The sequence below is a fragment of the Larimichthys crocea genome, chromosome XII (assembly GCF_000972845.2).
Source record: "Larimichthys crocea isolate SSNF chromosome XII, L_crocea_2.0, whole genome shotgun sequence".
NCBI lineage: Eukaryota > Metazoa > Chordata > Actinopteri > Sciaenidae > Larimichthys > Larimichthys crocea.
The window spans coordinates 23,589,037-23,604,926 of NC_040022.1; the positions used below are offsets into that span (position 1 = coordinate 23,589,037).

The window sequence follows — 15,890 nt, forward strand, 5'->3', positions numbered from 1 at the left end:
TGTAGAAGATTACAGATTTATCATCCATTAAAATTAAACTGCACACAAAAACACAGCACAATATATGACTGCTACAGAGTCAAAACTAATTTGAAAATAGAAAGGAGAATAAATAGTTCCCTTGTTACCCAGTGTCTGCTATTAAACTCAGGGAAAATGTACTGCTTACATAGCCAGTACAGTCTCCCTGATTTTTCTGGTGAAGATAAGTTACTTAAGAAGATGAGATACATGCTGAAGACTGGGTGAGAGAGGATAAGATAACAAGGAGAGAAGAGGGCCACAAAAAAAAGTGATGAGAGATAAAGGACTGGAGTGAGCAGAAAAACAAAGAGGGCTTCATTGTTTTCGATCCTGCTCATTACTGAAGGGGATGATAGCATAATATAGTGCTAATGGGGGAACAAATCGTGTGGTGTTCAGCTTACATAACTGCTGAGTGACTAATCACACAAGATGTTTCCTTGAGACACACACACAGCTATCAGCCCTCTATTTTTTTCTGTCTCACACACAGACCCTTCAAAGAAAGCCATTTTGTTCAATATTTGTCAATGCCAACCAACAGTCCAGAGAAACTAGTCAGCACAGGCACGTACCAGGAGCCTTGTCAATTGTTACTACCTTCTCATCCAATGAGACCACATGTGCAAGAACGTCTGATAACCTAAATGGCCAGCTGTTTGCAAAACGAGAGAGGAGCGATAAAACTGAGAGGGAGTGAGAGGACAGTGCAGTCAGTCTCCATCTGTTAAAGTGCGTCAGTCTTTGGCAGTTCTGGCACATCTAAAGAAGCCAATGTACTTTATACTGTGACAAAAGGCATCAACAGGCAAAAATTATGACTCTGAAGTTGATTTTGGCCTCATTTTCTGTTTTGTTGCCTGTACTAGCAGTGATATACACTGCTATAAAAGATTATTAATATTAAATTTATATTTAAAATAAGCCAGCTTAGCGTACTCTACAGTTTTTCATTAATCCTGGAGGACCACATTGGCGATATATCAATACACTTCTCTCAGTAGGGGCTCCAGGCGCGACAACCGCAACATAACCGAGGCATCAGGCAGCCAACGAGCCGTCCAGCATCATCAGCTGGAAGTGAAGAGTGAGGAAGAACAGAAGAGCGTGAGGGAGACTGTAAGAGTGACAGAGGGAGGCAAAAAGAGTTAGCGGAAGGCATAGCCAACTAACTGCCATGTCCCTGCACAATCTTGCACATCAAACAAGGTTTTCACTAGTTGAGAGCCTTCAGCACTGCTAGCTGAATGTTCACCCACAAATCCCACAACAACGAATTCCTGTGTGCACAGCATTAATGGTTGATGCTGGCTGTGTGTAGCGAGACAGCAAACATGACAGCCAGTCGAATAAATTCTACATCATGCATGGTTTCAAGGGCTGATGACGACGCCATTACATAGCTTGGCATTCCAAGAGGCCTTGACTACATTAAAACCTGATGGTTTATGGTCTACTGCCATATATTTTCGTGGCGTAACTCTAATCTGCCACATCAGCCACCCAAGTACATGGTTTTTCAGACTGTCCAGATCTATCACATGTTGCACTATGCTCGGGGCTGCTTCAGAGGCACTGACGTGCAATCAGAGGCCTGCGTGCCTGTGCCAAGGGAGCACGGTAAATTGTCAGCTGACGAAAGACTGGAAAGAGTGTGTTTTGGGTTTGGTCCGTAGAGGCTTTAGCCAACAGGAAAGCTCCGGTGTTTTCCTCTCCATGGGGCATAATGGATTCTCCCCGCCAATGAAACACTATTCCGGCTGGTGGGCGGTACCGCCAGCCACCTGAGAGCTTTTCCCACACCCCCCTTCCCTGTCAGAGCCAGACCCAGCCATCACTGGAGATCTGGGACAGATGGAGGGATGGAGAGAGGATGGTTGAAGAGAGGAGGAATGTGAAAGAACAATGAATAGGAGCAGATGGTAAGAAAAAGGGAGGGACAGAGGGAAATTGGCATCCTTCTCTCTGCAAGACGACTATGGAGAATCGCTGATTTCTGAGCAATCTATCTGAGAACCAACCATATCTGGATACACAACATGATACATACACACAAGTTACCATAACAACCAACAACACAATGCTGCATACCCCTCTTCGTCAGCCACATCTGTCCATGTTCACCCCTCCTTCTTGCTCTGTCAGTGTCTCCGCAGACTTGAGATGTTCCCAAAGCAGGCAACACTGGCACACAGTGGCCATGAGGGCAATACACTCAACTGGAACAGTGGCCTGTTCATGATTTTATCAGCTTACAAACATGCATTCATAGTCTACACATACATTTGGATAACTGGTATCACACTGGATGCCAGTGGGGTGGCAAAGGTTTCGTACCTTCTCTCATTGTCATCCAGGTGAGCAAACAGCACATTCTTGGAGATGGCCTTGGCCAAGGCGGTCATGGTCTTGTAGTCCTTTGGGATCACCTGTGTAGACAAAGCAGTAATGTCCATTACAGGGCTGCAACAACACTATGCAGGTGGACACATGAAACAAACCAGCACAAACACATAATAGGCCTGACATCAAAAGCAGCCTAAATTGAGTAATTAAAGAGCAGCGTATTGGCAAACTCTGAAAGGAATATCCCACACGTGTGTCTGTGTATTTTTGGGAAAGCCCATCTGTTCAGGCATTACACTCAAAATGTCGTACAGCCCTTAAAAATTCACAAGAGGCCTAAACTCATTCATAAAAAACGCATTTTTTTCATGTCCCAGACTCTGTGGTGTGTGTGTGTGTGTGTGTGTGTGTGTGTACACATGGAAAGGGAATGGCAAAGTCTGCAGCCACAACAAAGCCACAGAAGTCTGTATTTATAAAGAGGCATCCTAGAAGAGAGCTAAAACACATTTCACCATAGGGTGAGAAAGGCAAAAAGTAAGAGAAAGACAGAAGGAAGACGAACAAAAAGACTGAACGAAACCCTTCTTAATGCAGAATATCTTGAGGAAGGAGAAGAGTGTGCATGTGTGTGTGTGTGTTTTGTTTCTGGTGGTGGGGGAGAGGAGGGGGTAGGCTGTAATTACGTTAGAGAAACAGATGTCTCCACATGAAGACGACCATGCAGCACTGTGCATGACATGCACACAGAGACACACAAGACCACATCACATATCAAAACCAATCTATCTATTGCAGTCCTCTGGCCTGGCTACTGGCTAAAGTGGACAGAAAAGAGAAAGAGGCTGGTCTGGCCTGGAAACTGAGTTGAAGGAAGATATGTCCACCTCAGCTCCAGCACTGTCACCCAGGGCATTATTAAATGTCAGGGCGCTCACCTTGTTACCAGTATTTGAATCACTCAAACTATGATTCAGAATTATTTGTACCTCCTACAGTAACTTGTCATGGCAATATTCTGCTCTAGCCAACTGGAGAAGAAAATTGGGCAAATCCACATGGGAAGATGGATTTCTAATGATGCAACAGCTGTAGTAGTTATGAGAGGAAGCCAATCAAATTATGTTGCTATATTAAAAGTGAAGTTAGGCTAAAGTATTTGCCCTCATCTGCAAAAATCTGCATCACAGCATTACATACAGTTTGATGTTAGCTGCGCTACATGCTTAGAAAGCTCCTCATTTAAAAAGGTGAACTCCTGAAAGTTGAAGGAAATATCTGACTCACTGCCTATTTTCCTCTCGCCTTGCTAAGAGAGCTCCTCCTCTGCATCAATCTGATGCCAGCCCTGCAATTCATTCCACTGAAGCGATCTCCAGGCCGGACCGACAGACCTTATCATTTGTTAAGACTCAGAGCACTTCACAGCAAAGCTCTTTTTAATCAGATGAGCAGGGTTAGCTAATTGATTGTGTTTTGTTTAACAGCTGCTGATTTTCACAGTGGAGTCATTAATGGAACTGATGATGTAGGAAGATGTCAGCACATAGGCTCTGAGTATACGTGTATCTGTGTGTGTGTGTGTGTGTGTGTGTGTGTGTGTGTGTGTGTTACCTCAGTGTACATCAAAAGCCAGAAGAAATCGTCTCTCATACCGAACCTTTCATGTTCTAATTCAATTTTAATTCACTTTTCTCTTGTTGTTGTGTTGGGTAATCACATGAATGAATTTATTTTTCACATGTGGCTAAAGTGGCTGTGAGACTCATTATGTGTGTTAATTGTTGTGCACATGTGTGTATGTGCTTGTCAGTCCATGAGATAGCAAGGGACAGTGAGGAAAATGAGGCTGCAGATGGCGGTAGGCTTGTTGCCATGACACATGACTGCAGCTTCTGGTAGAGACCTCAGAGCCATTAACAAAAATGCATGTGGGCGTGTGCACACACCTAACACACACACACACACACACACTGCATGCTCCGGTGGCCATGCGATTACAGTATGGTGATGGGGGTTCATGCAGTTACACACAAATTAATGGTGTGTCAAATTAATTATAACCGAACAAGCACAGTAATCATATATCGACTAGGGTGTGTGTTTGTGTGTGTAAAGGTGAGTTATAGTTTCTGGCAAAAGTGCACCCTTTCCATAGCTCCATTAAAATGGACACGTAATAGGTTGCAAGTTGACAGATCACTCTAACAGGCACCCTGTTATCCACAATGAGAAAACCTAAAGTGACATTCCAAAAGAATTACTATTCTTAGTAGTTTACCTCTCAACCATATTGTCTCTCATACTGTTTTACAAACAAGATATGTAAAGTAACTACTCTTAGATTTTGTGTATTTATATGCATAGCTCTCTGCAATAACCTCATTTCATAAAGAGCTTGCACAGAAGAAACCCAGTTTTCATAATGAGGACAGAGGATTAGGAAACCCCATTTTTTTTACAGCTATAGTTCTCCTGAAGAAAGCTGCTTCTTGGCCATATAAATAGAATTAGGTCTCTAATCCGCTTTTTACCTGTATGCATGTGCATGAAAAAGAATGAATGTAGGCAAAGTACTGCAGGGCGGCAAAATAACAATAAAAATCATGTACTGATGCAACCGTATATTCAAAATAATCTAATTTAGACTGAAACTGAAAATTGAAACAAAGTGGCCTCTATGTCTTTCTAAATTAACCTGATTTCTTGTCAAGTCAAATCAATTTGATGTATATAGCCTAATATCACAAATATACAAGGACAGAGGACAAATCCCTCTCCCATGACGAACAGACATTCAATAGATGTCGCACAACTTGTGTCCATGTATTGAATCTGCCCTAAAATGTCGAGGTCAGTATTGTTGTGAAGAAATAGCTGAAATCAATGGTGGTCATTGGTGAGGTCAGGAGGGTAGAAAGCGTTCAGGAGCCTCTGATGTCTTATGCTGTAATATTTATTGACGCTTGGCCAAGGAGAATTAGAGACACTCTCAAAGTTCATCAGAAGTGCCTGAGTTGGTCTCACATTCTGCCAAACTCATCCTGGTGGTCAGACTTTAAATCCCTACAGATAACACCACAGATACGATACGCCCAGAATTAGCCAAAGAGAATGTCTTTACCCATGTTTGTGTTACCATCAGCACATCCTAGTCTGGAGACACTGTTGTCTGTTTATGTTAACGAAACGTCAACATCAAGCTATCTATTATGTCTAAGAAGGAAACATTAGGTCTCTTCGACCCTGGTCACCACAGTGTTGAGATAGGCTGGCACCTACTGTTCTTAAGCAAAGCCAAACAAGGTCCACACGTGACCCTGTCTAACTTAAGGATAGAAAATTCCATAATTGATTTAGTGCAGTTAAACTAAATAGATCTAGCATAAATAAAAACAGTCGCTCTGTTCAGCCCATTTTTAAATTCAATGATGATGTACTATCTGCAAAAAACCTGTGTCGGAGTTTATTCCTGGTCAGTCTAATATCTCAACATCTGTGCTGGTCATCAGTTAAGCGGCTGACTCACAAACTGTTTATTTTGCTGCAAATAAATTCACTGATGCGTCCACGTCTGTTCATTCTTTGCTATCATAAATATACACAGCTTGCCTCCCTTTCAGCTGTCATGTTATCCCAATGAATGTGTGTACATTCATGCTCTCAAGTGGGTGTTAACACAACAACTCCGTGTCCAACAAATAAGTAAGATCAACCTCGATGTCTGCTTAATGTTTTTGATTACACTAGATTGTATTTTAAATTTCACATACAGTGTAAGGCTTTAGATAAGTCAATATAGAAATTGCTAATTTAATTTGTTTCTATGATGTTATTGTGCAAACAAATAAGCAACAGCTCTTAGTTAAACAGTCGTATCATGTATGCATTGCATCTATATGTATGTCTTTTAAAGGTAATATTTAGTGGCTGTGTTTGCCAGTATGTATCAGTGCATAGATGTTTTCACGAATACATCCATCTCCCAAGGCTGACCTTGCGCACGTAGCTGACAGCATCCTCTTCAGTGTAGACCTCGGCACTGACCCCTCCCCTGCGTCGCCGGGCCTTGACAACAGGGTTGGGCGGTGGGGGAGAAACCTCATCATCATGTGAGTCTGACTGGCTGTTAGATTTCTGCCGTGCCATGATCTGCTTGCATTCTTCCTGTAAAAAAAGAAGAGCAGAAATAAGATAATTAAAGGGAAAAGCATAGGGAGAGGGACAAAGAAGGAAAAAAGACTAAAATATAAATAAGCGGATGGTTTAGCAAAACAGTGCCTCTATTGTGCTGTCAAACTCTTTAAATGCAAACGCAGCTACTATTATAGCTTCAGGGTAGATCCTCTGAAGGCAACTGTTATTCTTGTCCCTCACAAATGATCACATGAAGATGGGCTGACAGATCTCTCCAAGCACTATTTCCAGCTTTGAGCATCATGTGGATTCTTAACCAGGTCAGATAATATAACAGAATTGTTAAACCCTCAGAGAAAACACACTGAACATGTCCCAGTCCTTAGTGCATGCTGTCTGGACATCTGGCTGCAATGGTATGAAGTGAAAGCTATCAAATATTAATATCTGTAGGCCTAAACATGCAGAGAGAAGAAGGCTCAGGCAGGTACTCTTCTTCCCTCATATAATGAAGAAATAAAGACATCAAAGCAGAGAGAGGATGCCTCTGGATGGCTGTTCTTTCAACTACTGAACACTCTGCAGGTGATGAATTATTGATTACACACTTGATTAACACATTAGCATAAGTACACAATAAAACCACTGTAGGTTGTTAATATGTGAGAGTGCTGTGAGACAATGGCGATGTGTTAACAGTTTGTGCAAAGGTAACCGGCATTCATAGCTTTATGTATAATGACTGGTGTGCACCTGCTGGCACTGTCTGTGTTTTTTAACACATTTGTGTGTCTAATAGCACAGTGGGGATTGAGTCGACAGCAGTGTTATTCACCACCACATATTTTCGTACAATTTCATCGGTTCGCTGTTTCAATGCATACTGTGTAGTCTGAAATAAGCAAGTAGAGAAACATCACACAGACAGAAATAGAGAACTTATGTAAAGGTGAAGGACGACAGGGTGATAATTTCTCTGTCTGGTGTCACTGTCTGGCCTGGGTTTATAACAATACTGAGCAAATATTCATCTTGGTTTTTATCACAAGGCAAACATTGAAAGATTTTCAAATCTACTATAATCACTTCAGTTTGCAGTGGGACTAGTCATGACTAATTGATGATTGACGAGTATAATCAATCAACAAGGACACATGGTCACATAATTCAGTCAAAAAAACAACAGAGTGTGTTGTCAGAAGATCGAGACAGACTATTTTATTTTTCTACTAAGTGTAGGCATTAGTAAGCAGCAGGACTGACCAGGCTTTATGTCCTCCAGAAAAACGATTAGTCAATTAACTGATTAGTTGATTATTTAAACTGCAGCTACTGTTAGTTACAATGTAAGTCATTTTTCAAGCAAAATGCCCACATGTTCTCTTGTTCAATCTCTTCAGTTGCTAGGATTTCTTTTTTGTTCTGTGATAGAAAACTGAATGTCTGTGAGATTCAGATAGATGAAACAAACTCAGCACTTCTTTCATTGTATCCCCTTGGGCTTGTGATTGACAATCTGCAGATTAATCGATAATTTTAGATAATCATTTGTCGCAGCCTGGTGCAGACTTTTTGACAATAACATTTATGTATAAAATAAATAAAGTAATTAGAAATTCTGAATAAAATGATTTACTTTTACTGAATTTAAGCACATCATTTATTTTGATTGTGCTAAAACAATAATCCATGTAAATAGTTTAAATCATTTTGTATTATATAACCTTCTAATATTTGATCATGATCATTAAGAAGGGCAGCAATCAATTAAGGAAAGTGCTTGTTCACATCATCATGCCAGTTTTGACTTCATGCTACCCATACATTTTGGAGCGCATTTCATAATTCATGTACCAACGTTTTCTATGAAATGTAGTGAAGTAACTTTTTTCTCTGCAAAGCTGAAGAGGGGAGAAAGGACAAAAAAGAGGACTTGGAGCAGCTGAGGGCAGAGTCATTACTGAGTGCCTAGAGCAGGGAGCAGAAATTGCTGTCGCTTGTGCTCTGTGCTCATATACTGACAGGGAGAGACAGAGAGAAGAGACACAACCTGTGACAGAGAGATCGCAAAGAGGGAGAGAGAGAGAGAGGGAGAAAGAGAGAGAGGGAGAGAGAGAGACAGGTGGAGACAGTAAGGAGACATAATGTCATATTACCGGAAAACTGAGACAAACAGAACTGTCAAATCCAGACCTCACAACTCAGCACTTCTCGGCACATTCTTTCGCAACTATCTGTTTCAATCATACCAAGAGCATAATGTTTCGGGAATAGCAACAGCAATGATATAATGATACAAAACAGCAGCCAGTTAGACAGTTATCTAGAAGACATTCATCAGCTTACACTTTCACTTATTCTTTGAGCTCGTATCCTTTCATCTAACAATCTTTTTGTCACAGTCTCACTCTCCTTTTCGCTCCCTTCTCTGACTTTGCTCATTACATTCTGAGGTTACTGTGATGCTTTGCTCACTGTCTGTGTAAAACAATATGATATTGTAGATTGCACGCACGCACACACACACACACCTACACACACTTCTTGCTTACGCAGAGTCACTGCCTGAGGGAACACAGCCAGCAGGAGGAGAAAAGGGGAGGTAGAGAGCCAAAGAGCAGCGTCAAGACACACATACACACACACAATCTCACGGATGCACAGGCAGACTGCAGGGGGAAAGGAGAGCTCACATGGACCAGCTTAATCAAGGCGGCAAGGTCTGCAATCGGGTAGCACGCTACACTCAGTGGACAGTGAAGGAAACACCAAAACAAACACAATGCTTCCCTTTCTTGCGAGCACTGAAAAACATCTTTCTCGCCCTTAAAAAAACACAAGTCAGAGTCACAAATTAGCAAACACTGTTTACATTTGGCTGTCTACATACACACATACACAAACTAGTACAAAGCATCTTCACCTTGCAACAAAACTTCACATGCTTCGACAACAAACTTCCTTGCACCTCTACCAGAATGTGTAGGTTAGCTCCAGGAGGCTAACTACAGGTTAAGTTTGTTAGCTGAGATATTTACCATGGCATGGAGGGTCCCTGGCCAGGCCTGCTGTGTGTCCCTCAGCCTGTCAGAGGCACCGGGCATCGAGTCAAAGCGTGAGTGTGTCAAAGTGTGCATGGGAATTAACACGCATGGATCCCCGTCTCATACACACCTGACACACCTGTCATACCACAGCAGCATCTTGCCATACTAGCACAGCGACCGCTGTGTGTATGTGTCGTGTATGCACGCAGATTTGGAGTGTGTGTGTGTGTGTGAGGTTGAGCAGATAATCCAAGTTTGTGTGTGTGTGAGAGAGAGAGAGAGCTTGAGTGGCAAAATGTCTGCAATCCCCACGACACAGCAGCTAAAGAACAAGACTACTGATGAAAACACCGATCGCAGCAAAAAGCCTGTCTCTTCATCGTTCCTGCGCAACGCTCTGTCTCTGCTTTCCAGCCTCTCTTTCTCCCTCTCTCCCCATCTCTCTCTCTCTCTCCCTCTCTCTTGCGCACACACTCACAATCAGGTGGCGCAATGATCGGGCCCCTCTCGCTTCCCCCCCCATCACTATGACAACTGGGTACTGTGAGCATCCTGAATAGTTGATGGTGAGTCTGAGCAGGAAGCAACGGTGGCTCACACACCTACATTCACGCTGTCACACACACACGCACACACACACACACACACACACACACACACCATTTATGATGCCTGTTGACAGATTGTCTTTCTGTCCTCTCTCACTCATTCACACATCTACAGTGACTCACTTCACAGAAGGGAGAACGCCACTCGCCTCAATACGGACTTCTGTTCTGACCAAATGGCACATGTGTGTGTTTGTGTGCGTGTGTTTTGCACCACCAAACGTTTCCATAGGGATGCGTCGTTGCCCCATAGATTCCTTCTGTGTGCCAGGCACTGTTCTGTGCCACACAGTGTCTTTCTCACCCCCTACTGATGTCCAGCCCCACCCACATGCTTTCCTCTTAGGTCAGAGAGTCAAGCATCAAGTGAGGACTTTGTGTCCAGCTCCAACAAGTCTTCATACTGTTCTGGCTCAAACACAGGGACACAGAAAACACATGCAGTATGCATTTGATGGCTCATAAGCGTAAAGTTTCATTAGTTCAAACTGCAATGTGTCTCTACCAGCAGCAAGGCAGACTGAGGCAAACTGCTTTAGCTTTTTCTGGAAACACAGGCTATGCAGTTTGAGGGCGTGCCATTTATTATAACTAGGACAATGTACAGTAGCCAAACAAAACACATCCGCAGTTGGATTTTGCAACTATTTTACCTCTTCGCTATCTTACCTCAGCTCATTCCTATTTCAACATGGTTTTATTTATAAATGTTTTCAATATCAAAAGCAAAGTCCTGCTATCTATTATGTTTATTTTCCAATATATTCTCTACTCTGTTATCTGTGCTATTACCCTATGTTAGAGCCTCTCTCCCCTCTCTCCCTTCTTCTCATCTCTGCTCTCCCTGCGTCATCGGCAGCGGCTGGATGCCAGAGAGAGAGGACAGGAGAGGAGGGAGAGGAGACAGAGGACACGGGCATAAGCAGGACACAGACGCTCTATGAAAAAGTGAGCTTTCCTTTAGAGACCCAGAGTGACTCTGGGTCAGACATTATCAGACAAAGAACACACACACACACATGCACACACACAGGTAATGAAGCATGGAGAGCTGATCCACCAGCGGAGCTAACGGTCTACTCATCACTTTGTTCCACACCATTACAGCACCACAATGGACAGAAGGTTTGCCGCTGTATTAGGACTGCGTGTATGTGGAGTGCTGACCTCCTGATATGAAATTATGTCCACGCACACATACAAACATGTCTTGCAATCAGCTACATTAATAATTGAATCTTAACCCCCAAATCTAAACAGTTATTCTAACTTACACTATAACCAAGTCTTAATTCTGAAATAAATAAATATGAGCAGCCAATACATACCAAATGAATCATGAGTAAATTACTGCTGCAATATGGCAGCAACTACTGAGTCTAATAGCATGTTTTTTTCACCTAACCCTGCTCCTTACGTCACAAATACAGTTTTCTCATTCTAGCAGGATGTTAGTGAGAGGTCTTTCAGTATTGAGGGTTCACTGTTTCAGTTCTTTGAGTACTTTGAGATAATCTAAGTGTTTCAGATCTATCAAGGCTGCACCAATGCAGCGTAGAAATCTAAATTGAAAAACGGAATTCTCAAATTTATCTAAATATCTTCCTTGTTTCTAGTGTTTGAAATATTAAACAGAATAACGGATTTGGGGATGCTTGTTTGATAAAAAATATATATGTATATTTTATGTGAAAGCCAATTTAATGATTAATCAAGAAATTATGATATTCTGACTAATCAATAATGGAAATAATTGTTTTGTTTAAATATTGCCCTAGATGCCTGCTTTACCAATGCTGTGTCTGGATGTAACACTGGTTAATTGCTCAGACAAACATATTTTGCTTAAATCCGGTGTAGCTCCTTTACATAACTGTCTGTGTCCTAGTGCTTTACATCTTACACTTGACACCTTTTCTTTTTCTCTCACACAGATAGCGATTAGTTGGGGAGGAAGGGATGCAACGGGCAGATGAGAGAGGACAAAGAAGGACCACCAGGGAAACAGGGGCCGGGGGTCCGATTTACCTGTAGAGGCCCCAGGGTGAGCTAGGGTGGAGGTTTAGGCGTGGGTCACTGCATGCACCCCAAGCTGATTTGACAGAAAACCCTGCTCCCAGCATGGTGGTGATGACAAACAAAGGCTGGAGACACTAATTTGAAAACTTTTGTGTATGGGGCATACTGTTTTTCATTTTCTAGATCTGCGCTGCTGATATGCTGCATGCATACACACATCACTGGCACACACAAGTACATTGAGCTAAACACTCATAAAGCAGAACAAAAGGAAGACAGGGACAAATAAAAAAGTAAAGTTAGCAGAGATAATCCAAACCTACAACTAATTCTCAACTAATGCTCTCAGGGGACTCGACAAACAACTAAACCCTCATGACAAATTGTCAATCAGAGGCCTTTGAAGGGACTGGTAGATTTGTTATGATAGGTCCTGCTGACAGCTGAATAGTTGGCAGCACAGAAAGGCTTCTCATCTTACAGGGGATGGGAAGACAGTGGCTGATTGACTGATAGACTGACAGACACAGAGTCTGAGGAACTCTCCCATAATGAAATGTGATGGGTTATTTCACAAAGAGTTGGTGTAGCACGGTTTACATTTGTTTTACTTGACATGCTGAGAAGCTGGGCAACAGTATATGATCAATGCAACATTAGCCTACATACAGTAGAGATGTAAGGACAGAAATAGATACACAAACAGCAAATGTGTGTATCCTGATTCTGCTGCTGTTTTGCACCAGGGTATACCAATTTGATGCTGTTATGCTACATGACGAATGTCAGGAGAACAGGGAAAAAAGAGTAGTGTTACAGGGGTTTATAGAATAATTTAATTTAAATAGCACTTTTTTTAAGGTAGTTACAAAGCACTTAGATAGTCATGTCATGTAATTAAAATATCATAAATGTGGTATAGGTCAGACAAAACAATCATTAGATGTAAACCTATAAGATATAAAGCATGTTAAATAGATAATACAAAATACGTTTTTTATTTGAACACTATGTGGTCCTAACCTGTAGGATTCTTGTTGGAGGCTCAGAACTGAGAAGTGAGAGTAGAGTTCTTATACATACGAGTTCATAAATATAGGTTGTATGTAATTAATTCAAAGCCTTAAACAATTATTGTTTATATGAATTCAAAAATAATGGATTGATGCTAAAATACGAATGTACTTTCTTTAGTTCCAGCATGGGCTGAGAAATGGAGACCGTGAAGTATGGAAACCATGAAAGACAGGATAAGTGACAAAGTGACAAAGACAAATGAAGGGAAGCAAAATGAATGAATGAAGCCAAAACTTGTATGGACAAGGCTGCTGAGGAAAGAGAAAGCGGAAAAAAGATAAGAGGGATGAGATAGTTAAGTGAGAATTTGTAAAAAGCCAGGAGTGAAGCATGAGACAAAAACTTATGACAGTCTTGTGAGCGTAAAAAACACAGGGATCATTCTGCTTATCATAACAAAACACTCACACAATGCAAACAGATACAGACGTATCTGCAGATTAAGCAGAAACTGTTAAGCAACTAGTGTGAATGCAAATATTTTTATTTTAGGATCAGTTTAAGGATCAGTTCCCACTAAAATCCAAAATCACTAAAATTACTAAAATCCACTAAAATAAACTAAAATCCACTTAAATCACTAAACTCCGCTTAGCTACTAAAAAGTGACTGATTCTTGGTTTTATTTTGCAAATTTGAGATATTTTCCTCTGAAAAGACAGGTTTTACTTGGGGTGCTCATGACACTGAAAAATTACATTACGAATTCAGCAGCAATATTGTTTTTAGTATTTCCAGCTAAGGAAAATTTCCACGAATGGTCCCTCAGGTCCTTGCAAAAACACAAGAACTGCTTTACTGTAGGATGCTAAACGCGTTTTATGAAGACAGCATGCCAAAAGATGACAAAACAGCATTTGCAATGGTTCCTTTTCCTTTTGATTTGAGATCATAGAACAGTGCCAAACCAAACATAGACTCGTGTCCAAGCACCACACACACGCATACAGATGGAGTTGAGGAGTGAAGGCTGTCATGAACATTTGGTCCACAGTGCAGGTGCTATGTTATGTACAGATCAAAGTCTTGTGTGCAGTGAAAACCACAGAAGAAGGAGAGAGACGCATCAAATAATGACAGACTCCAGGAAGAGTGGTTGCTACCTTAGTGGCAGCTAATCGGGGTCTCCCAAAGAAAAAACATGTTCTCACAGAAATGATTAGAAAGAGAAGGTGGGGAAAGAAAGGTAAAGGATCATCTGTGGAAACGTAGTGCCACAGAAGGAACCAGCAATCCAAAAGCAAATTTACAAGATGATTTTAATCAATGTGGTCGACATGTGGTTTGAGCCTTGTGATAATGCAATAAGCCTAATTCAATATAACATCTGCGGTGGCAGCTGCCTACTTGATATACTGAGTCATATATCCGCACTCACACATTCAGTCCTGGCACTTTTAATTGGTGCTGGCTGTTGGACAGATCTGTAATGATGCAGATTAATGAGAAAAAGTCTAAGCAAAGTTTGCTTATTATACACATAATTGTGGCAACAATAAACCTTATGTATTAGAAATTCATTCTTCATTCTTTATCACTGTCTCAATAACCATACTGTTGACAAGGCATATTCGAAAACAAGCTTTTGTATTTGTATTTGTAATCAAAATATTCCACTGTAAACTAAACAGCTGTGCCACAACTTACATTAAGAATATTAGTGTCAAACACACTAACAAACAGGAAACAGCTATTAAAAGATAGTCCTGTCAGAAAACTCAGCTGAGGCGTCACAGAAATGTTTTCTTACCCTGTAGTGTGCCAAAAAATGTAACCTCCCTCTCGCAATTACACACTGAGCTGAGCTAATAAAGATGTGGAGATGAGAACACCCATCTCAAGCTACTGTTGTAGAGATCAAAGGCATCATTACCGTGCATAAATAGGCAGGATGAAAGGGAGCGAGACGTCTGTTATTTTCCCATTCACATCGTCAGCTGAGGACCAGAGACATGTTATTATATCGAAACAAAAGTTAAAAACAAACTAGTCAGACTGATGATTTAGCACGCTCTCAAGTGTGTGTGTGTGTGTGTGAGTAGAAGAGATACACTGAATAGAAATGAGAAAGAGAGAAAGAAAAAAAGAAAGAAAGAAAGAAAGAAAGAAAGAAAGAAAGAAAGAAAGAAACATAACATCAAAGAACAAGACTGTGTGAGTGCATGATGCAGAGACAGAGTAAAGAGAGATTTTACAGATAAGATTGTAAATGCCTTATGAAACTGATCCTGTGCAGATATGAGGTTATGTCTGGAAAATGGGGAGAAAGAATACCCCAGTGAACACATGAGAGGAGAGATGGAACAAACTTTGTGAATAAAGGGGCTCATTGAACAGAGGATAGACTACAGTCTATCTATCCTCTACTGTTGCCTAGGTTACCGCCTCTAGTGGGCGACGAGTGCTGACGAAAATGGCTGAGAGAGAAGAAAGAGAAAACACGGGCAAACATGGAGGGTGACGCAAAAAAGCAAATGTGATGACAAAAGTGATATCTCCAGAGGGTCAGACATAAGACCCTACACCTTGATTCAACAAAATTCTTAACATTTAGTATGTTGTTTTGCATCTCAAAACTCCTCCTCTACTGGCAATTTTATGGGGACCTGGATAAAAGCGTTAGAATAACAAT

At 41.3% G+C, this 15,890-nt stretch overlaps 1 protein-coding gene across 3 annotated transcripts in view; it reads right to left on the bottom strand.

The window, feature by feature from the left end:
• Positions 1 to 15,890, bottom strand: part of prkar1b (protein kinase, cAMP-dependent, regulatory, type I, beta) — a 61,967-nt gene that overhangs the window by 40,804 nt on the left and 5,273 nt on the right. For 2 of the 3 annotated variants that reach the window (XM_019258040.2, XM_010739399.3), the window contains 2 exons: positions 6,367 to 6,537; positions 2,362 to 2,453 (listed from right to left, as the gene is read on the bottom strand). In XM_019258040.2, the coding sequence (XP_019113585.1) occupies positions 2,362 to 2,453; positions 6,367 to 6,519 (245 nt within the window). In that variant the 5' untranslated portion in view covers positions 6,520 to 6,537. Of the gene's footprint in view, positions 1 to 2,361; positions 2,454 to 6,366; positions 6,538 to 9,545; positions 9,999 to 15,890 lie in introns of those variants that run through there. The other variant, XM_019258039.2, reaches the window with a different exon arrangement.